Raw genomic sequence first — 22,521 nt, forward strand, 5'->3', positions numbered from 1 at the left:
CTTTTTTCCATACATAGTGTAGAACTTCTGATACTGCAGTATAAAGAGTTTCTATGTCTAGTTAATGCATTGCTGTTGTATGATATGCATTATATTACACCATTGCATGTAATTTAATTTATCTGCTGCTTTGCACTTGACTACACCATTCATCACTATTAGGGGTGGTAAGTACACATGGCAGATTCACACAGCTTATTTGGGCTATGCCTGACCATGTTACATGGGTCACCTAGATTGTGATTTATTTGGTATCTTCTCTCAGACCAGCTCACTGACTATGATCCTAACAGGAGCCTAAAGCTCCAGACGGCATATCTCTAAAGATCACAATGGCAAACAGTCCCCCTGCACCAAGGTATCTTCACAAAAACAAGGCGGTCTTACCTATCTACATGTCTTTTATGGACATGGAAAAACATATTACTCTGTAACCCATAATGTTACTTGGCAAGAGCTATAGCACTATCAGGGAGTAGGGTCACTGGCATCTGCCATTTAGTTCTTGTATTTGAGGAGTGATAGCTGTGTCAGTATTCTGTCATTCAGTTGAATGTATTTTAGCTGGGTGCAGGACCCCACCAATGGTGTGCCATCTTTGCTGTCCTTTTTAAGATTTTCATGGACATTATGTTGGGGTTAACTAAAGTCTGGAAAGTACCCAGTTTGGAGAAGAGAAGGAAGCACCTTTGTTGTTTGCAAATTATATCGCCCTATTATCCAGAAATGATTTTGTTTTCTTTCATGCACTCCAGTGTCTCACTTTTGAATGTAAAGTGGTTAGGATGAAAATTAGCACTTCTGAATCAGATGTCATGGTTCTGTTCTAGAAAAATTAACTGCCCTCTGAAAGTGAGGGGAAATAGCTACCTCATGCAGAGTTTGAGGATCTTGGAGCTTTTGTTTAGTAGTGATAGTAGGGGATTGGGAGACTGACCAGTAGACAGGAAGTAGAAGCAGTATTTGCAGGTACTGTACAAGAATGTGACAATAAAGTGACAGCTGAGTCATAGGAATAAGCTGTCAGTTCACTGGTCAGTCTGTGCTCCCTCTCCTGTGGTTACAAGATTTGGTCAGCGGCTGAGAGGATGAGGTTGACCAGTGAATGGGCATGATAGGAGCAGTACTGCAAACATTGTACAAGAATATGGTGGTGAAGTAACAAGTGAAACATAAATCAGAACTGTTAGTCTGTGTCTCCAACCTCATTGTGGTTATGAGATTGGGGTAGTGACTGAGAGAATGAGACTAATTATGGAGAAGGTTCCTTTGAAAGTAGCTTGGCTCATTTTTGTGTTAGACTGAGGAGCTTGACAGTCTGGGAGGAAGTCAGAATGCAACTATTGCTCTTTTGTGTGAGAAGAGTCAGTTGAGGGGGTTTAAGCACCTTGTGAGGACATATGTATATATATATATATATATATATATATATATATATATATATATATATATGGGTTACCTTCACTGGATCGACAGCCCATTTGACTGACAACTAGTATTTCAGTACATTTTAAGGCAAATAACACAGATTTGTCCCCTTCCTCAATGTAGTGCGACCCTGGAGTTGGTATATATATAGTTGGGGGGTGTGGAGGGGCTGTTTAAAAGATGAAAATAACACAAAAAGTACAGAATTTAAACCAAAATAGATGTTGACTGAGTTGTTGACAGTGAGTTGTCAGTCAAATGGGTTTCAGTGAAATGAAATTTCGATCAAATGAAGGTAACCCATATATATATATATATATATATATATATATATATATATATATGTATATATATATATATATATATATATATATATATATATACACATATCATACACACACACACATACATACATATAAAATAAGGCGTGTGTGTGTATGCACATATATGTATATACATATACATACATGCATACATACACACACACACACATATATATATATATATATATATATATATAAATATATATATATATATATAAATATATATATATATATATATATGTGTATATATGGAAGTGCATTTTTTAGTCTACAATTTTGACAAGTATGTGAGATTGTACAATCCCTAGGGTTGGAGAATATACCCTATCACCAGTATTGTGTGATCTCAGAGTTGTTCTTCTTTCGGCTTTTCCCGGTTAGGGGTTGCCACAGCGGAACACCGGTTCGCTAATGATTGGCAGTACATTTTTACAGTGCCGAGGTACCAGCTCGACACCCAAACTTCAACGAAGGCACGCCCATTTACGCATGTCTGTCAAATACCACTCGACCACTGGGAGGACATGCAGACTCCACACATAAAGCGCTCCAGCCGAGAATTGAACGGGAGTACCTCTTGCTTTGAGGCGACAACGCTACCACTCTACCACCACGGCTAGCATAATTAGCTAGAGGCATGCATGGAATGGGGAGGGGGGCCTTGTCCACTGCAAAAAAACAAAAAAACTATGTTATTGGTGTATGCTCTGAGATTGTGTTTTGGAGCATGCACAGTTACATTGTCGACATTAGCAACATTGACATTTGGGTCTTTAGATTAAAGTGCACCCCTGCACCCCTGTATGAATGTGTGTGCATGTATGTGTAATAAGACAACACCGTGAATGTAATGAAAAGTTTTTCTTTAGCAAATAAATATTTAGTGTGAATTGAGAAGTCTGCATCTGCGGGCAGCTGTACATTCTGTTATATTTCCATGGTGACAAGATAACTAGAGGTCCATGCCAGAAATCTTGAGAGTTTTGGACATTGTTTGCTGAGTGAAATGAAAAATTACAAGGTACAAAGAAAAGCAGCTTAGTAAAAAATACTGTTTGAAATTATTGGAAGTGAGTGGAAGACAGCAGTTTTACTGGTACCTAAATACCTTAGTGCGTTTACTAGAAATGTGTATACTTTGGTTTTATTTAATGATAGCCAGCACAGTTTTTTAAGGATTAAATTTAATGTTTTCCGAAAGCATAATTGCTGTTTTTCACATTTGGGAGGGGAATAAAGGTAAGACATTAACAGACAGCAATTAATGTTAGTCCGAGCAAATGCTGTAACATATGCTTTAGCATGGTAATATTAGGTTAGGTAATGTCTGTTGATGCATCTTTCAATTTGGGACAGTTGTTCCTCTCAGGAAGGTTAAACTTCTTTATTTGAAGATGTACATAGTTTTCTGCATTTGTTTTAAGTTACTAGGATTTGGGGAGTGGTATTTGGTCATTTGTTTGTGTTTTCATTAAAAGAAAAAGCCTTGTAAAATGTAACTTAGGGACAGCGTATTGGTGCAGTGTTTAATGTTGTTGCCTCACAACAAGTGGTAATCTAGTTCAATTTTCAGCTGGGGTCCCTTCTGTGTGAAGTCTGCATGTCCTCCCTGTTCTTGCATGGGTTTACGCAGCGGTGTAAACCTTGGCTCTGGATGACGGTTACTGTTGAAGTGATACCCTGACCTCATGTGCAAAAATGGGAAAAAGGGTTGAGGATGGATAGATGGATGGAGATGACAAGAAGCAACTTTATAAAGGATTAGCCTGCCAAACATTAGTAGGTGCATGTGACACAAAAGCTGGAGATAGATATTTTAAAAAGCTGACGTATAGTACATGGGTATTTTAACTTCTTATCATAATGGCTATGCTATCCATTTTACTTTGGAAAGTGAATAGCCTCACAGGTGTAGACAAGAATAGCCATGCTACAGCAGACACATTTGGAAATAAGTGAGCATGAGAATTTGATAGATGAAGAATTTCAGGATTGATATTCAGCAGAATATCAGGGACAAAAGAAAAGGGGGGTACTTATACTAATTGCAAGAGGAGCCCCAATAATGATAGAAGAGAGAACAAAGATAATGGCAGCTTTGTAGTAGAAAGGGGCTATGGAGAAGGACTATGCAGGGATATATTTATATTTCACCTAAACCTGGTATTATGGAGCTTAAGAAATGTTTGGGAGAAATAATCAGCTTTCAGCAGGGGACAGTACTTGTAAGTGGGGACTGGAACTTGATCTGCAACAAGAAAGTTATACTTGAGAGACCTAGAAAGGAAAATTTAACAAAAAGAGGACATATTTCTGAAGCAATTTATGAAAATATTTGGTATGGAATAAATTAATTCAGTAGTAAGAACTCTGAAATGATGTATTATTCTCCAAGCTGTAATAACTGGGCTAGCCTAGACAGGAATTTTATTTCACAGGGACATGTGCATTTAATTGAAAGCATCAACATGCATCCAATAACTTTTTCAGACCATGCGCCAATAACAACTAAGATAAAAATGAGAGAATGGAGCTTCCCCACATATCTGTTAAAAAGAGAGGAGTTTAAAGAACAGGTAGTGGAAGTTATTCAAGAGTTCAGAGGTTATAGCTAGAGAGTGAGATAAAATGAAAGTGAAGTTTAAAAGTAAGGTAGAAATAAAAGAAAAAAACAGATATGATTGAGAAGTAGGAAGAATTGTTTAGAGGGGCTGACAATGGTTAAAGTATTACATAATAAAGGGAATCTCACAGAACAAGAGGAGCCACAACTGTTGAGTGCTAAACAGAAAATAAGGGAGGATCTGGATAATATGCATGAGTCTGGAAAGATTCCTGTTAAGCAACTGTTTTGTTGATGATAACTCTAGAGCACAATACCTTTTATCACAATGACTTAGGCAACAGAAAGTAAAAAGAGTTGTTGCTAAACTTAGGGAGCCTATAACAAGAAAAAATAACCAGAGATCCTGTAGAGGTATTAGAGATATTTCAGACATTTTATGAAAATACATATAAAGCAGATAAAAGTGAAAATCAAGAAAGAGCACAAATGGAAATATTTATGGAAGTATGTTGAGGTTTGAGGTAGATGAGGCTCAACAATTAACAGGTAAGACAGGATGAGCTGAGATAGAAATGGTGACATAATCATTCTACGTAAAAGTGTCTAGGAATAGATTGTATTACTGTGAAAGTATGGAAGCTAGGAGGTGAAAAAGAGCTGGAAGATTTTGTTTAATGGTATTTTAAAATGAGGGAAAGCACCAGCATCCTTGAATAAAGCTTTGGTGACTGTAATACCTAAAGATGGTAAAGACGCATGAGACCCAGATCATATAGGTCCATTTCAATTTTAAATGATGATTATAAAGTGTTAATATCCATAATAACTAAAAGAATGGTAAAGGTGTTGCCAAAATTAATAGATCTAGATCAGTGTGGTTTTTGTGGAGGGGAGGCAAACATGTGACAACATTACTGGAACAATAATGCAGAAGGAAACATAATGTAAGAAAATACTGCTATTGTTAGTGGGTCTTGATACAGGGAAAGCATTCAACAAAGTAAGCTGGGATTTTATGAGTAGGGCAATAGAAGCATTCATATTCCCTTATACAACATTAAGGTTAACTAGGAGGATATATGAGGGATCAGAGGCAAAAATTGTGAAGGCTCCTCTGATAAATTGTGTCTGAACTGAGGAACCAAGCAGATGCATTCTCTTTCCCCTTTATTTGTGTTATATTTAGAGCCATTTGCAAATAAAATGAAGGACTGAGAAATTCAAGGATGTAATTGGTATGGTAATCAAACAAAGTTGGCTTTATTTGTAGATGGTATTGTTTTGTACCTGATAAAACCAGAAAAGAGCATCTAAGTACTATGGAACATTCTGAGACAGTTTCAAGTCTTTTCAGGGTATAAAATTACAGAAGATAAAATAAATGCTATAGCTTTAAACTACGTACGCACGCACGCAAAAAATGGTTCACCAGTACCCATACTTATGGGGACATGATAAAATGAAATATTTAGGAATATGGATTAAAAAGGCTTCTGTTATGGCAGCTAAGGGTATGCGGGAAGAGACAAAACAAAAGATAATACAAATACTGAGACACTGGAAGCTCTTGTTTTTGGATATAGATAGAAAAATACATGCAGTGAAAATGTTTTTAGTCAGACATATTTTTTTAACCAGAGTAGAAGTTGCGGATAGTAATTGATAAAGAGTTGAAAAGGGCAAGAGTCAAGTGGGATAATCTGATCCTTCCAATAGAGCAAGGTAGTTTAGGATTACCTGATTTGAAGAGATATTTTAGATGTACGCAGTTAAAGCTGATATACTTAACACAAACAGAAAGCTATAATTCAAAATGGAAAGGGATGACTATGAAGTGGGGGAAATAACGTGAGAGTAGTATTTTGGATGCATATCCTTAAGGAGAATAACAGCAGTACAGAATATTTGGTTCATAAAGCAGCAGACTGAACTATTTCAACATGTGACTGGAGAAAGATTTTTCTGACAGGGATGACTGCAATTAGGGGTACAGAGAATAGGTAATATGGGGTTGGAATTTACTAGAGAAAAGTTGCAAAGAAACCAAGTTATTGGGAGGACATAACTAGATAAGGAAAGGTAATGGAACAGGAAGCGATCAAGAAGACATTTGGACTGCAGGCTAGGGACTGCCTTCTCTATTAGGGATTGATATCAGCGTATAGGCAAAGGGAAAGGAGAATCCTAAGTGAAAGATCTGCTCTGGTGGAGTTTTTAGGTGAAGCTAGAATATAAGCTGCTGTTAAAAAGAAGTAATTAGTAGGACATGTAAAATATTGCATGATAACTATTGGAAACAATCAGAAGAAATTGGAAAAGACTGAGAAGAGAAATTAGATAATTCATAAGGAAACAATATGACATATGTATGGCTCCCAAAAATGCAACAAAAGTTAGAAGATTTAGGATTTTTGCTTGGAAGTTTTTGCATAGGAATTTTTATACCCCACATAGAATCCAAAGATTTTTTTCCTCAGCTAGATTGCAAATGTTAGAGGTGTGATTGGGGAAAAGGATGTAACTGGGAATATATGTATTGGAAGGGGTTCACTACTAAATCTCGAATTACGGAATCCCGAGACTCTGAATCCCGAAGACCAGAATCTCGAGATTCCGTAATATTGAATTTAAAAAAAAAATCAAAAGAAAACAAAACATTTAGAAGGTGGGGGGGGCAAGCCCTCCTGTACCCTCCCACACCCCCTGCACTTAAATATAGCAACTCCGAGATCGCAGTACAGTGGAGTGAATGGCAAAATTTCCGTTCCGCTCTGCACAGCACTATTTTGCCATTCACTTCTCTGTGGTGCGATCTCGGAGTTGGTATATTTAAGTTGCAGAGGGTGTGGGGGGTGCAGGGGGGCTTGCCTCCCCTGCATATGCTTTCAAAAATGTTTTTTTTTTTAATTTAATTTCGATATTACAGAATCTCGAGATTCTGGTCTTCAGGATTCAGAGTCTCGAGATTCCGTAATTTGAGATTTAGTAGTGAACCCATTGGAAGTGTAGGAGTTGGCAGATGTTAAAAAATACCCACAGATTATGCTGTCAGGAAATATTGTGTAAGCAAATGGATATAACTGAAGAAATTATTTTTTTAGGTGTGGTACAGAATCCAAATTGCTTAGACACAGTACATTAAGTTTAATTCTGGTGGCTGCCAAAAAAGCAATTACTAGAAAATGGAACTCAGTCTTAACCAACTATATTTATAAGAAACAACCACCACCACCAACCAAAACCAGAACCTTGTCCACTTAGAAAATCGCAAAGCACAGAAAATATACAAAAGGATCCAAGGACAACCAAAGGCTTCCAAAATAAATCCATCTTTAATGTACAAAACATAAAAACGTGCTTTCGTAGCAAGGCTACTTCATCAGATGCATATCACAACTAAAATTTCAGCTCTTTATATAAACTAATTAAAAAGATCACATGACTAGAAACTTTACTCTCTTAAAGACATACTTCTTAAAAACACTCATAAGCAATATATTTGTATATGTATATATATAAAAATATAATAAGTACTAAGTACCCAAAGTTAAATAAAGCTATGCATATGTATATATACATAAATATGTCAAATAATGAAAATAATAAAAATGTATCTATTTTTGAAAATTAAATAATGATTCTATATAGATAAATGCCAGACTATCTTCTCTTCAATGGTCTGGCTTTAAGTTTAGGTCTCAATGGTACCCTGTCATTCAGTCCATGTCCATAATCCCCACATAGTCTAACTATCCATTTGGCTTCCAGCTGTTCAGTTTGATTTCTGATGTCACCTTTCCTGATATTTTCAAAAATACATCCTATTACTATAAACTTAAATAAGAGAGACATCAGTATCCACAGTATGTTTAGACAAAGCACTGAGTGTATCACCTTTACTTATATGGTAATAGTGTTCCTTAATCCTATATCTCAGTGCTCGATCAGTTTTACCAACATAGAATGTTGTACAAACTGAGCAGTGAGCCAAATAGACCACATGCACACTACTGTAAGTCGCAGCAATATCAAAACTGTATGTTCTATTTTGATCAGGGTGGTTAAATACTCCAGTGCTATCAATATATTTACAGGCTTGACAATGCCCACATGGAGTGGTACATCTATAACCTATATTAGATGACATCCTCTTTGGGGTACACAGGCGTCTCTTGAGGGACTTCATATTCTTATATGCGTATGCTGGTCTTGTATCTACTATAGCCTTAATATCATTATCTGTAGTCAGGATGCCCCAGTATCTTTCAAATATATCCCTATATTGTTTAATATCACTGGAATAATATAGACATAGTTTTACTTTATCATTTTTCTGAGATGCAGCTTGTATACTACCAGAATACTGTTCACCAAAATACAGCCTAGCCCTACTAGTTCTTAGGCTAGAACCAATTCAACATTCTCAGCAATATCTTTCCTTGCATAACCCCTAGCTATAAAGGCTTCCATTAAAGAGTTAGTTTGTCTAGTGAATTCTGAATCATTTACACTTAGCCTTGAGGCTCTATAAACCTGACTTCTAACTACACTTTTGAACACATGAGAAGGATGAATACTGTCTTTATACAGAAGATGGTTGCAATGACAGGGCTTTCTGTATAGTTCTGTTGTAATATAACCATTTGTGTCACAAATTACTTTTACATCTAAAATTTCTACGGACTCAACTGAAACTTTGAGAAAATTTCAAAAATGATGTAGTGTTATTAATATAACTAATAAACTCATATAAAATTTCCTGAGGACCCTCCCATAAAAGAAAAATATTGTCCACTAACCAATGATAAAAAAAACTCATTTACTGTAGGGTCCATTAATAATAAAACGTAGCTCCCAGACTCCCATAGCCACATTGGCATAGCTATTGGCACATGATGTGCCCATAGCTACGCCGTGTTTTTGCCAATAAAAATTACCACCAAATACAAAAACATTATTGTTCAAAACACAGTCAAGTAAAGTACATATTAACTCAATCGTCTTACTATTAAAGTCAGTGTACCTCTCTAGAAACTGTTTAACACTTGAAAGCCCTTCATTGTTTGGAATGACCGTGAAGAGGGAATTGACATCTAAGGTCACTAAATATAGGCATTCTTGTTTCTCATATATATTCATAAATGAGAACAAGTCATTCGAAAAATGCTGTGTGTCCCTTAAAATATGTGGGCATGAATTTGAAGCAGGTCTAAGTTGTTTCTCTATATAAATAGATGCAGGCTCAGTGCACCAATTTCTACCTGCTACAGCTGGGCGTAATGTAGGATGTATAGGATCTTTATGTAATTTTGGCAGGCCTTGAATGACAGGTACCAATGCATCTTTAACAAATAAATAATTAAACAACTGCATATCTATTAAATCATTCTCTAATAATGTTTTAAAAACATTGTTAACTTTACTGATCATGTAATCTACTTGTCTAGAAGTTATTTTAATATACAAACAAGTATCTGAAAGCATGACTATCATTTCAGTATCAAACAGCACAACTGGACCACCTTTATCAGTTGGTCTAATGGTTAATTGACTATTGTTCTGTAACTTATTCAGTGCTTGATACTCGAATTTCATTAAATTAAACTTCATGACATGCTTTCTATAGACAGAATTAGATGCATACATTTCATAAAAATCGTTTAAACAAAGTTTCTCAAAAGCTGTGACCAAAGGGTGTGGATTTGGAATATACATACTGTTTTTTTTTTTTAAATATTGTTATCATATACACTATTGTTGTTTTTAAAACTTAATTTCAAAAGAACATTTCTAACAAGCATTTTAAAGTCCAAAATTACCTCCGAAAAATCTTGTCTCTGAGTCGGAATGAAGGATAGTCCTTTCTTTAAGACTTTGGCTTCAGCTACAGACAAGGTATAGCGGGATAAATTCCTGACATATGTATGGCTCCCAAATATGCAACAAAAGGTAGAAGATTTAGGATTTTTGCTTGGAAGTGTTTGCATAGGTATTTTAATACCCCACATAGAATCCAAAGATTTTTCAGCTAGATTGCAAATGTTGGAAGTGTGATTGGGAAGGAGGATGTAACTGGGAACATATGTACTGGAAGTGTAAGGAGTTGGCAGATGTTAAAAAATACCCACAGATTACGCTGTCAGACATATTGGGTAAGCAAATGGATGTAACTGAAGAAATTATTTTTTAGGTGTGGTACAGAATCCGAATTGCTTAGACACAGTACATTAAGTTTAATTCTGTTGGCTGCCAAAAAAGCAATTACTAGAAAATTGAACTCAGTGTAAACCAACTATATTTATAGTATTGACTACCGTAGCAGAGATAAAAGAACGAAGTGCAGTCTTTAGAAAACGGAAAAGCAAATTACATAGACAAAATTGAAATTATGGGAATAATAGATGCAGAATAATGTTTTGGAGGAGGAGTGGGCTTTAAAGGAAGGCAGGAATTGATCACGTTATGTAATGTTGGATAGATTATGATTATACAAAAGAATTTGGTTGCCTGAAGGCATCCTGTGCACCAGAGGGCAGCTATAAACATCTGTAGATTTCCTGCATCTTATCTTAATGAGGAGGGTGGTGGCATAATGCTAGAACAGCCAAGTAGTCTGGCAGATGTTATGCAACCTACTTCAGTCTTCATATGCGCAAACAAAGATGTAATGCAACTGTCATATGTTATGCATGGTGATCTGAGTCACATTTGCCCATTACACTGGTCTACAGGTGTCTGTAAACGGAGTGAAAAATTAAATTCCAGACAAGGATAAGACACCAGAAGTCTGGCCATAGTTTATGTTCACTGAATATTCTTAATTTGGTATAGTGATTCTGCCAACCCCTGTTTGTCGAGAATTTCCTTGGTATGATTATGGATACTTAGCAGAATGGAAGTTTTAACACCTGCAGGGCTTTCTTTTCATCTGCAAGTCTGGAAGCAACTTGTTTTCCTGAAGAGTTATAAAATGCGTATAGTTTTAGATGCTGCAGGACAAATATCCTTCTTTTTTACTTTTAGCAATATTAATATAATCAACCTGGTAGCAATTGCCTCCTTTAGTAACCTTAGTCATAACTGCCACAAGTGGCAACCACCCTGCCTTTGCAGTAGGTACTTAGTTGTGCCTTTGGGGAATAAATTAGAAACAAAATCCTTACCTGGCCCAGCCATGTGCTTTTGAGATAAATAAGCATCTATAGTGCATTACTAGCCAATGCAGCATTGTATTACTGCATTACCCATATAGGTGTGCTTATTGGTAACTAGATCAGGAAACTCATATTCACTTAGTCACTTCTTTTGCACTTCCAGTCTTTCCTGCTTCCGTTTTTGGATTCCTCAGCCACTGTATATCATTTCCTGACACCTGTGGCATTATAGAAGCCACTTACTCAACTATGGAAAGAGCTCTGGCATTTCATACGTGTTTGGCTACTTTATAAGCAGTGTCAGCCATCCTGGGTGTGTCACTGGGCTGAATCAGCCAGTATGCTGTTGTTGTACCTCCCTCTGACATTATACATGTCCGCTTGTTGTACCTCCTAGAAATCAGATTAGGAACAATGTACTTTTCTGCCATCCTGTTAGGAATTTTGCAGCCCTTCTAGCTGTATGGTCAAAGTAAATCTACTGCTGTGCACTGTAATTAGCCACCTCTAGTGGTGTGGAAGCCAGGCAGCTGTGCCTACATGGTAGTAAGACCAGCAGTTAGATACTTATCCATTTAAATATCTCAAGCTTCCTAAATTTGGTTTTCGGCTGCTTCAGCCAGTGTGCCCTAAATAGCTACCCCTATCATCACGAAACCAATGCAGCTGTACCTATCAACAATTAATTAGCAACTGTTTATTTATCTTTCCTACTGTTATACACTTGCAACCCTCTCCTTCATGCTTTTGGTTAAATCAGAGACTGCATTTTCTTTAACCAATATTACCATTGCAGAACTCATCTCTGTTTGTCTTTAGAAGGTAATATTAAGAACCATATGGCCACCTGTTATGCATTTGCATCGCTCCCAGTGACTCTACTGGGACTGTGCCACAATACGGAATATCACCTGTGTTTAAAATGATGCATTGCTTCTTCAAGTAAATGCATTTGATTATATATACATGTAAATACCTTAGGTCACATGGGCCTCATGGAGCCCCATTCCAGAAGACTTTTTATGGGTGTAAGTGATTTATTGCATTGTGTGTCTTATATTATAGTTAGGCCTATGGAGTTTCAAGATATCCATCTGAAAATCACTGCAATAAACAGGAACTGGGAGATGCACGCCGGCGTATTGGAGGTGATAAATTTACAAGCTAATAAATGTCCTAACTCAAGTTCTTCACTGGAAAGAAAATGAAGCAGATATTTTATCAGTACATTAGAGCAAAAAAAAGGATCCTCTCAGAACATGTATCACTGCCTTTTTATTGAAAAGGCTTGTGCTGGCTTGTAAACTTGGCATTGCTCTGTAATTCTGCCTTGCCAAGGACAGCATGATAAGCATGAACTGTGATGACCAGCTGCAGAAGTTCCATAAATACCAATGTTGCATTGGCCAGAAAAAATCACTGTGTCGTGTTAAGTACAAATGAGACCTAACTTTTATCCACAAGGGACTTGGCATGTAGACACGAAGTAATACCTTGCATTTTAAAATGCAGTAAAAGTATGTAAACAATCAGAAAATTAAAAAAAAGTAGTTCAGGGCAATAGTGACTTCATAAACTCCACACAGTCTTCTCCAGGGTAGAAAAATAAAGGTTTAATGCTGAGTGCTTTTGTCCCCAAAAATAAAATGGGACTTCATCAGAGATGATATACACAGTTACATCATTTTCTTAAATCGTCAGAACAATTAAAAAAATCGATCAATATTTAAAGTGAAACATTCACCACTAAAACACCTGCAAAACAAAAACTGTAAGACTAACCATTTTATACATAAAAGCAATAATTAAACCAGTTATGTAAAATATCTGGGTTAGGTAAAATCAAATCAAATCATCTTATGCCCTGCTAAGGGGTTTTCACCTTTAAAACTAAAGATGCTATAGAACACATATCATTCAGACGAAAAGGACTTGAGACATATAATTTAACTTCAAGGGTGGTTTCAAGGAATGTCAAAATTCAGACTGAAAAAGAAACATGTGCTCCCAGTGTGCCATAACAATATTTGAAAAAGTTGGGGCACAGGTGACCCCCCCTTCACAACACCTGTTTTCTGTTTGTAAATCATACCATCAAAATAGAGGAAATTATTATTATCCAAAATTAATTCCATGAAGGTACATAACACCTCGACTATGTTAGAACCCAGCGTTTTAACATTGATTAAAAATCATGAAAAAAAACTAAACCTAAGTCTTGGGGAATAAAAGAAAAAAGTTATTTGACGTCTATTGTCATTAGAATTGTTTTATCAAAATAAAATTCCTGTCTAATGCTCTTGAATATTTATAGATATGTTTCTCCTGGTCAAGCACATTCTTTAACTTAACATCCATGAATTTTGCCATACCACAAGAAAGTGGGTGGTCTGTTGAATTTTTAGGAATACCAAAGTGGACTGGAGTTCCACTGTGGCGACCCCTAACCGGGATAAGTCGAAAGACACACACACACACACACACACACACACACACACACACACACACACACACACCAAATATACTTGGTACTCTAGGAAACGTGACATTCACCAATTGACAATCATGGTGAAATGTGTTCCTGCATCACTAAGTCATTAAGAATAAAACCTATTTTACTGTATGCCAAGTGGACCTGTTTTCTAGAAACCTCTTTGCACTGATCTGTCAACAGCAGCATTTCCATTCTTGTGTTATAATCTAAACTATTCATAACAACCAGACCACCCCCTTTATCCAGTTTCATTAACTGGATATACTTAGTCATACAAAGTTTTTAAAAGACACGTTTCCTCTTTAGATACATTATATACTGAACACATCTGTTTGTGTTGGATAAGACTGAATGAGTGTCGTACTCACAAAACTTCTCAAAAAGAGAAATAGTTGGATGTAAGGAGGATTATAAATGCTAGGTATGTGTAAATTCCATGTGCGCATCTATGTGCTGTTCATTAAAGAATAGAACTGAAAAATTCCATTTTCTGCTGTATAGTTTAAAAATCCAAGATTGTTCTAGTCCTGTGTTTTTAGTGGCGGATGTTTCACTTTGATTATTGGTTGACTTTTTAATTGTTCTGACTATTTAAGGAAATTATGTAACTGTGTTTATTATCTCGGAAATTCCATTTTATTTCTTTAGGATAAAAGCTTTTTCTCACTAAACCTTTATTTTTCTACCTTGGAGATGACTGTGTAGAGTTTATGCAATTGCTGTTGCCCTGCAGTACTTTTCTTCATTTTGTGATTATTTACATACTTTTACTGTTCCTTTTTGCTCCCTGGATAGCATCTTCATTTGAGGAGTTGTCTGTTCTATTTCTTTGCATTCAAGTGGCATTTGTATTGACCACATTCAGCAAATCGATTGGCTCCCAGCCTTATTTTCTGCAGTGGCATTGTTTTGGTTTTATTATGTAGTGTATTTTAGCCATGTGTCTTATCTTTTTAGAGTAAAGGAGGTAACATTTGTAATGTGTTTTGTTCTGGTATTTTATTTATGTATTTATTTTTTTTACAGATGAGAATTCTCCGGCAAATTTCTGGGACTCTAAGAACCGGGGTGTAAATGGCACACAAAGGGGGCAGATTGTATGGAGGCTTGAGCCAGGCCCCTACTTTATGGAGCGTAAGTACTGACTTTTCAACATCATTTTACTTCCATATAGGTTATAAGCTGTTTAATTAAAAAGACCAGATTTTTTTGAAGAAGGAATAGGCACTATGTTCTGGAAAGCTACAGAAATGTAATTCCCTTGGTGATTAGTTGGATGTTCAGTTTTTTTACACTGAAATTACTGACTCAAACATTCTGACTGTCTTTTAAAATATTTTTCTCTCTTCCAGTGCTGGGTAGAATTGCTTAGCACATCAGAGACTTAAGTATAGCTAGAACCATAATAACCTAAACTATATTTATCAAATTTTTCTTCTTGATTTTTTTTTGCATATGACAATACTGTGGTACAGTGGAAAATGACTACTTTACCCCGTTGGACATTCCATGAGTATGTTTAATATTGTTTAATTGCATACTTTCAATTAAGAGTAAATTGTGTGGCATAAGTTGATTTCAAAAGAAACGTATTCCAGCTTTGAGTTTCACTAATGGGTTTGAAGCTAGAAGCCCTAGGACCCTGCCATGACCCTTGGTTTTCAGGAGTGGTGCAACCGAGAGTACCTATTATTGATAGCCTCATTTGTGAATCAAGAGTCACATCCTTTTTGTTGCACACCAGATATATTTTATTCTTGTAGATTTTCAAGCTAAGATTGAAATCCGTTAATGCTGTAACAGTTCAAAACATTCTCCATGGCTTTTCTAAGCCTTGCTGAATCAACAGTCTATAACTGAGAACGGTGATACGTAAGGCCTTATCTGACATGTTGTTTGCGTGCTGGGAACTTTGTCTCATTTGGGCTTTCCTCATTACTTCAGCTTTCTCTTGCTAAGATGGCGGTTGTCCGGTGGAAGACAAAGAACCAAGTCCTGTGTCAATCTTTAAATTTATTTAGTAAGATGCCTGAACCCAACTACCTCACAAAAGTTAAAAGAGACATTACCATTGCAACATCTCATTGTATATAAAACAGTCAATAAGGCAATTAATAAAACAAAATCTGCAGCAAAAAATGTGTAAAGATGGAACATAAAGTCTGACAATGCTTCAGAATGCTTTAGAGTCAGAGCAAAAAAACATTTACTAAGATTATGATAGACTCTGTAAAACAGGTAACATAGGTTCATAGGTTCATAGGTAGGTACTAGGCTATCGGCCCAAGGGCCTACACAAGCCTAGCCAACAAGGTTCCTTGGCTTACGCCACCCAAGAAAGTTATTTTCCTGTGTCACTGATGAACAGAGACACAGAAGTGATCCCCGGGGTGTATTTCCTATTTCCCATCCACTCATCAAGATTTTTCTTGAAGAGTGCTAATGAAGAACTTTGCTTGACATAGATGGGTAGCCTGTTCCAGAGTATGGGAAGTCTCTGGGATAGGAATCTATCCCTCCAGCATGTCCTGTTTATTGTGGTGACAAGGTTTAGGTCCCTAGAGCATGTAGCTCGGAGGGATTGAGATTTCTTTAGGTGTAGCATGTCCAACAGGTCTGGGTTTGACAGAGCTTTATATGTTAGGCAGAGATCACCTCTGAGTAGGCGATATGCTATGGAGTAAAGCTGGAGTTTTTTGAGGCGGTCAGTGTAGGGCATTTGTTTGAGTCCAGTAATCCTCTTTGTGAGGTACTTCTGTGGCCTTTCCAGCTGCTGCAGATGTCTTGTGAGGTACATTCCAAAAGGGGCATTGTACTCTATAATGGGTCTAATGAGTGATGAGTTGAGGGTAATGATGACCTCTTTTTTCCTGGATGAGAACCCTTTTATGATGAGGTGTCCCACGTAGAAGGACTTCCTGACTACTGTGGCAATGTGACTATCAAAGGAGAGACTACTGTCCACCTGGGTCCCAAGGTCTCTTATCATGCATTCGGTGTTAAGTAGATTGCAGCCTATGTGGTAGTTCATGGGTACAGAGTTTTTACCAAAGGGGATGACACTGCACTTTTTGGCATTGAGCTTGAGGCCATGGCTCTGATACCAGGCATCTGTCCATGAGAGGCCCTTCTGTAGGATGTTCACATCATTTGGGGACTTGACTATGGCTCCTAGTTTGCAGTCATCTGCGAACTTCGTTAGCCAGAGGCCTTCTGTGTTAGCCTGTACTTCAGAGAAGTAGATACCAAACAGGAGCAGTCCCAGGACGGAACCCTGTGGTACTCCACTTGTCACTGGTTTGAGGTCAGATTTGGAGTCTGCAACTTTTACAGTGTGGGTTCCGTCAGTGAGCCAGTTGGCAACCCATCTTGTGACATAGGGATTTATGCCTAGTTTATTGAGTTTAGCTATAATTCCAGAATGGGGGATGGCGTTGAAAGCCTTGGTGAGGTCAAGATAGGCTGTGTGAACCACTTTAACCTCATCTACGGCTTTGGTGACTGCCTCAAAGAAGTCGATCAGGTTCAGGAGGCATGATCTGCCTTTCACAAACCTGAACTGGGTGGGATCCAGAGTTTGGAGGTTACCAATGTCTTTGTTTATGAGTTCCATGATGATACGTTCCATGGCTTTGCAGACCAGGCTCGTCAGGCTAATAGGTCTATAGTTTCCGGGATCAGTGGTGGCTCCCCCTTTGTGGAGTGGGATAACTGTTGCTGTGCGCCATTCAGTGGGCACAAAGCCTGATGCAAGGCTATTATTGAACATGGTGCTTAAGTGGGGAGCCAGTTCATTCTGAAGTTCGTGTAAAACGCAGCCTGGGATGTTGTCTGGTCCCATGGATGCTGTGTTTTTGGCTTTAGAGAGTGCATCTTTCACCTGCGTGGTTGTGATTACAGGGACTCTGCATTCTTCCTGTATAGATATGGGCCCTTTAGGGGGTGGTGGGGGGGTAAAGTTAGAACTGAACCTATCTGACAGGATGTTGGGAATATCAGTTGGTTCTGTAATTTTCATGCCTTTGTGCACTAACTCAGAGCAGATCTGGGTGTTGCCATTGAGATTCTTGACACAGCTATAGAATGCTTTGTGGTTGTCCTTGGAATTAGTGGCAATTTTATTTTCGTAGCTAGCTTTGGAGGATCTTTTAAGGGATCTCAGCTTCTTACTGAGGCTGACCAGGGAGCTCCTCCACTCATGGGATTTTACTCTCTTTTGCAACAGTTTCTTCCTTCTGTTGTACAGTTTGTTTATGGCAGGGGACCTCCAGATTGGCTTCCTTATTTTGGAGGATAGCATCTTGGTTCTGTTTGGGATAGCAGGATCCATGCACTCATGTAGGTGCTTATAGAGCACATTTGTGTAGGATTCAGCAGTCGTAACTGTATTGTCCATCTGCATGGGTGTCATGAAGTTCACTACTTCTGTCTTAAGAAGCATGAAGTTGGCTTTGGAGAAATTTCTTACTGTGGTTTCCTTGATAGGGGGGTGGGGGTGGGATGTGGATATCAAGGATGATTAGCTTATGGTCAGATCGGACCAATGAGGAGTTGACTTCAGGTGTGGAACACCGGTCACCCATGTTGGTAATGACTAGGTCTAGGATATTGTTGCCCCTGGTGGGGGTGTAGATAAGTTGATCTAGGGCATTGGAGTTTATGAATTCCAGAAAGCGTTGCACTAAGCAGTTAGTACATGAGTAGTTTTCCCAATTAATGGTGGGGTAGTTGAAGTCGCCCATTATTAGGGTGTTTGGTTGAACCCTAATATTTTCCAGTACATCAAGAAAAGAGGAGTGGGAATCCTGGGGCATGGTGGCGGATCTGTAGCAAGCTACAATTTGGATTGCAGTTTTGCCAAAAGTTAGTTGCACTTGGAACACTTCAAAAGCCTTTGGAAGGAGAGGTCAGTCAGACAGGCATGGGGTTGGGAAGGCAGTGAGAGCCGTGGATTTGGAATGTGGTAATTAAAGGAATGGTAGCTAGATGATTCTGGGTTTATGCTTGGAAACCCTAGCAGTTTTCCTCAGCAGAGTGAAGCTGATTATTACGCACATAGGGATTCAGCAGGAAGTACCCTGGTCATGTGCGACTATAAATCAAAATGAGAGTCTTATATAATGACCAAAATGACCAAGCCACTGCGGTCACTATTGCACCTCCCACATCGTGAAGGTTACAACAGTGGTCAGACACAGGTCTCTCTTCTCATTAGGACCATTCTGGCATATTTAGATATGCTACCGATACATGTAACACAGGTCTCTCTTCTCATTAGGACCATTCTGGAATATTTAGATATGCTACCGATACATGTAACACAGGTCTCTCTTCTCATTAGGACCATTCTGGAATATTTAGATATGCTACCGATACATGTAACACAGGTCTCTCTTCTCATTAGGACCATTCTGGCATATTTAGATATGCTACCGATACATGTAACACAGGTCTCTCTTCTCATTAGGACCATTCTGGCATATTTAGATATGCTACCGATACATGTAACACAGGTCTCTCTTCTCATTAGGACCATTCTGGCATATTTAGATATGCTACCGATACATGTAACACAGGTCTCTCTTCTCATTAGGACCATTCTGGCATATTTAGATATGCTACCGATACATGTAACACAGGTCTCTCTTCTCATTAGGACCATTCTGGCATATTTAGATATGCTACCGATACATGTAACACAGGTCTCTCTTCTCATTAGGACCATTCTGGCATATTTAGATATGCTACCGATACATGTAACACAGGTCTCTCTTCTCATTAGGACCATTCTGGCATATTTAGATATGCTACCGATACATGTAACACAGGTCTCTCTTCTCATTAGGACCATTCTGGCATATTTAGATATGCTACCCGATACATGTAACACAGGTCTCTCTTCTCATTAGGACCATTCTGGCATATTTAGATATGCTACCGATACATGTAACACAGGTCTCTCTTCTCATTAGGACCATTCTGGCATATTTAGATATGCTACCGATACATGTAACACAGGTCTCTCTTCTCATTAGGACCATTCTGGCATATTTAGATATGCTACCGATACATGTAACACAGGTCTCTCTTCTCATTAGGACCATTCTGGCATATTTAGATATGCTACCGATACATGTAACACAGGTCTCTCTTCTCATTAGGACCATTCTGGCATATTTAGATATGCTACCGATACATGTAACACAGGTCTCTCTTCTCATTAGGACCATTCTGGCATATTTAGATATGCTACCGATACATGTAACACAGGTCTCTCTTCTCATTAGGACCATTCTGGCATATTTAGATATGCTACCGATACATGTAACACAGGTCTCTCTTCTCATTAGGACCATTCTGGCATATTTAGATATGCTACCGATACATGTAACACAGGTCTCTCTTCTCATTAGGACCATTCTGGCATATTTAGATATGCTACCGATACATGTAACACAGGTCTCTCTTCTCATTAGGACCATTCTGGCATATTTAGATATGCTACCGATACATGTAACACAGGTCTCTCTTCTCATTAGGACCATTCTGGCATATTTAGATATGCTACCGATACATGTAACACAGGTCTCTCTTCTCATTAGGACCATTCTGGCATATTTAGATATGCTACCGATAAAAAACCCTTTTCTTTTTTCCCCTTTTTTTGAAAACCCAAAAACCCTTTTCTTTTTTCCCCTTTTTTTGAAAACCCAAAAACCCTTTTCTTTTTTCCCCTTTTTTTGAAAACCCAAAAACCCTTTTCTTTTTTCCCCTTTTTTTGAAAACCCAAAAACCCTTTTCTTTTTTCCCCTTTTTTTGAAAACCCAAAAACCCTTTTCTTTTTTCCCCTTTTTTTGTACCCACAAAAAATTTTTTTTAAAAAAATTTGGTACAAAAAATTTTTTTTAAAAAAATTTGGTACAAAAAATTTTTTTTCCTTTCCATTTTAATTTTTAAAAAAAAGGTTTTTTTTCCTTTCCATTTTAATTTTTAAAAAAAGGGTTTTTTTCCCTTCCATTTATTTTTTTTAAAAAAAGGGTTTTTTTCCCTTCCATTTATTTTTTTTAAAAAAAGGGTTTTTTTCCCTTAAATTTATTTTTTTTAAAAAAAGGGTTTTTTTCCCTTCCATTTTTTTTTTTAAAAAAAGGGTTTTTTTCCCTTCCATTTATTTTTTTTAAAAAAAGGGTTTTTTTCCCTTCCATTTTTTTTTTTAAAAAAAGGGTTTTTTCCCCTTGGAATTTAAATTTTGATACCCCCCTTTCCTTTTTTTTTTTTTTTTTTACCCCCTTTTTTTTTTTTTTTTTTACCCCCTTTTTTTTTTTTTTTTTTCCCCCCCCTTTTTTCCCCTTTCAAAATTTTAAAATGCCCCAAATTTTTTCCCCTTTCAAAATTTTAAAATGCCCCAAATTTTTTCCCCTTTCAAAATTTTAAAATGCCCCAAATTTTTTCCCCTTTCAAAATTTTAAAATGCCCCAAATTTTTTCCCCTTTCAAAATTTTAAAATGCCCCAAATTTTTTCCCCTTTCAAAATTTTAAAATTGCCCCAAATTTTTTCCCCTTTCAAAATTTTAAAATGCCCCAAATTTTTTCCCCTTTCAAAATTTTAAAATGCCCCAAATTTTTTTCCCCTTTCAAAATTTTAAAATGCCCCAAATTTTTTCCCCTTTCAAAATTTTAAAATGCCCCAAATTTTTTCCCCTTTCAAAATTTTAAAATTGCCCCAAATTTTTCCCTTCCCTTTCAAAATTTTAAAATGCCCCAAATTTTTTCCCCTTTCATTAGGACCATTCTGGCATATTTAGATATGCTACCGATACATGTAACACAGGTCTCTCTTCTCATTAGGACCATTCTGGCATATTTAGATATGCTACCGATACGTGTAACACAGGTCTCTCTTCTCATTAGGACCATTCTGGCATATTTAGATATGCTACCGATACGTGTAACACAGGTCTCTCTTCTCATTAGGACCATTCTGGCATATTTAGATATGCTGATACTGTAACACAGGTCTCTCTTCTCATTAGGACCATTCTGGATATTTAGATATGCTACCGATACGTGTAACACAGGTCTCTCTTCTCATTAGGACCATTCTGGCATATTTAGATATGCTACCGATACATGTAACACAGGTCTCTCTTCTCATTAGGACCATTCTGGCATATTTAGATATGCTACCGATACATGTAACACAGGTCTCTCTTCTCATTAGGACCATTCTGGCATATTTAGATATGCTACCGATACATGTAACACAGGTCTCTTTTTCCATTGGCCATTTGGATATTTAGATATGTACCAACAGTCCTCTCTTTTTCCATTGGCCATTTGGATATTTAGATATGACCGTCTCCTCTCTTTTTCCATTGGCCATTTGGATTTTTGTACCCGATACTGTAACACAGGTCTCTCTTCTCATTAGGACCATTCTGGCATATTTAGATATGCTACCGATACATGTAACACAGGTCTCTCTTCTCATTGGCCTTTGGATTTTAGTAGCTACCAACAGTCCTTTTTTTTTCCATTGGCCATTTGGAATTTAAATTT

At 37.3% G+C, this 22,521-nt stretch overlaps 1 protein-coding gene across 2 annotated transcripts in view; it reads left to right on the plus strand.

The window, feature by feature from the left end:
* The window catches only part of HECW2 (HECT, C2 and WW domain containing E3 ubiquitin protein ligase 2), a 2,117,141-nt gene that overhangs the window by 1,014,918 nt on the left and 1,079,702 nt on the right, over positions 1–22,521 (plus strand). For both annotated transcript variants that reach the window (XM_044060621.1, XM_044060622.1), the window contains one exon: positions 14,992–15,099. In XM_044060621.1, coding sequence (XP_043916556.1) covers positions 14,992–15,099 — 108 coding nt within the window. The remainder of the gene's footprint in view (positions 1–14,991; positions 15,100–22,521) is intronic.

The sequence above is a fragment of the Protopterus annectens genome, chromosome 2.part0, assembly GCF_019279795.1.
Source record: "Protopterus annectens isolate FY-2018-M chromosome 2.part0, PAN1.0, whole genome shotgun sequence".
Taxonomy (NCBI): Eukaryota; Metazoa; Chordata; order Ceratodontiformes; family Protopteridae; genus Protopterus; species Protopterus annectens.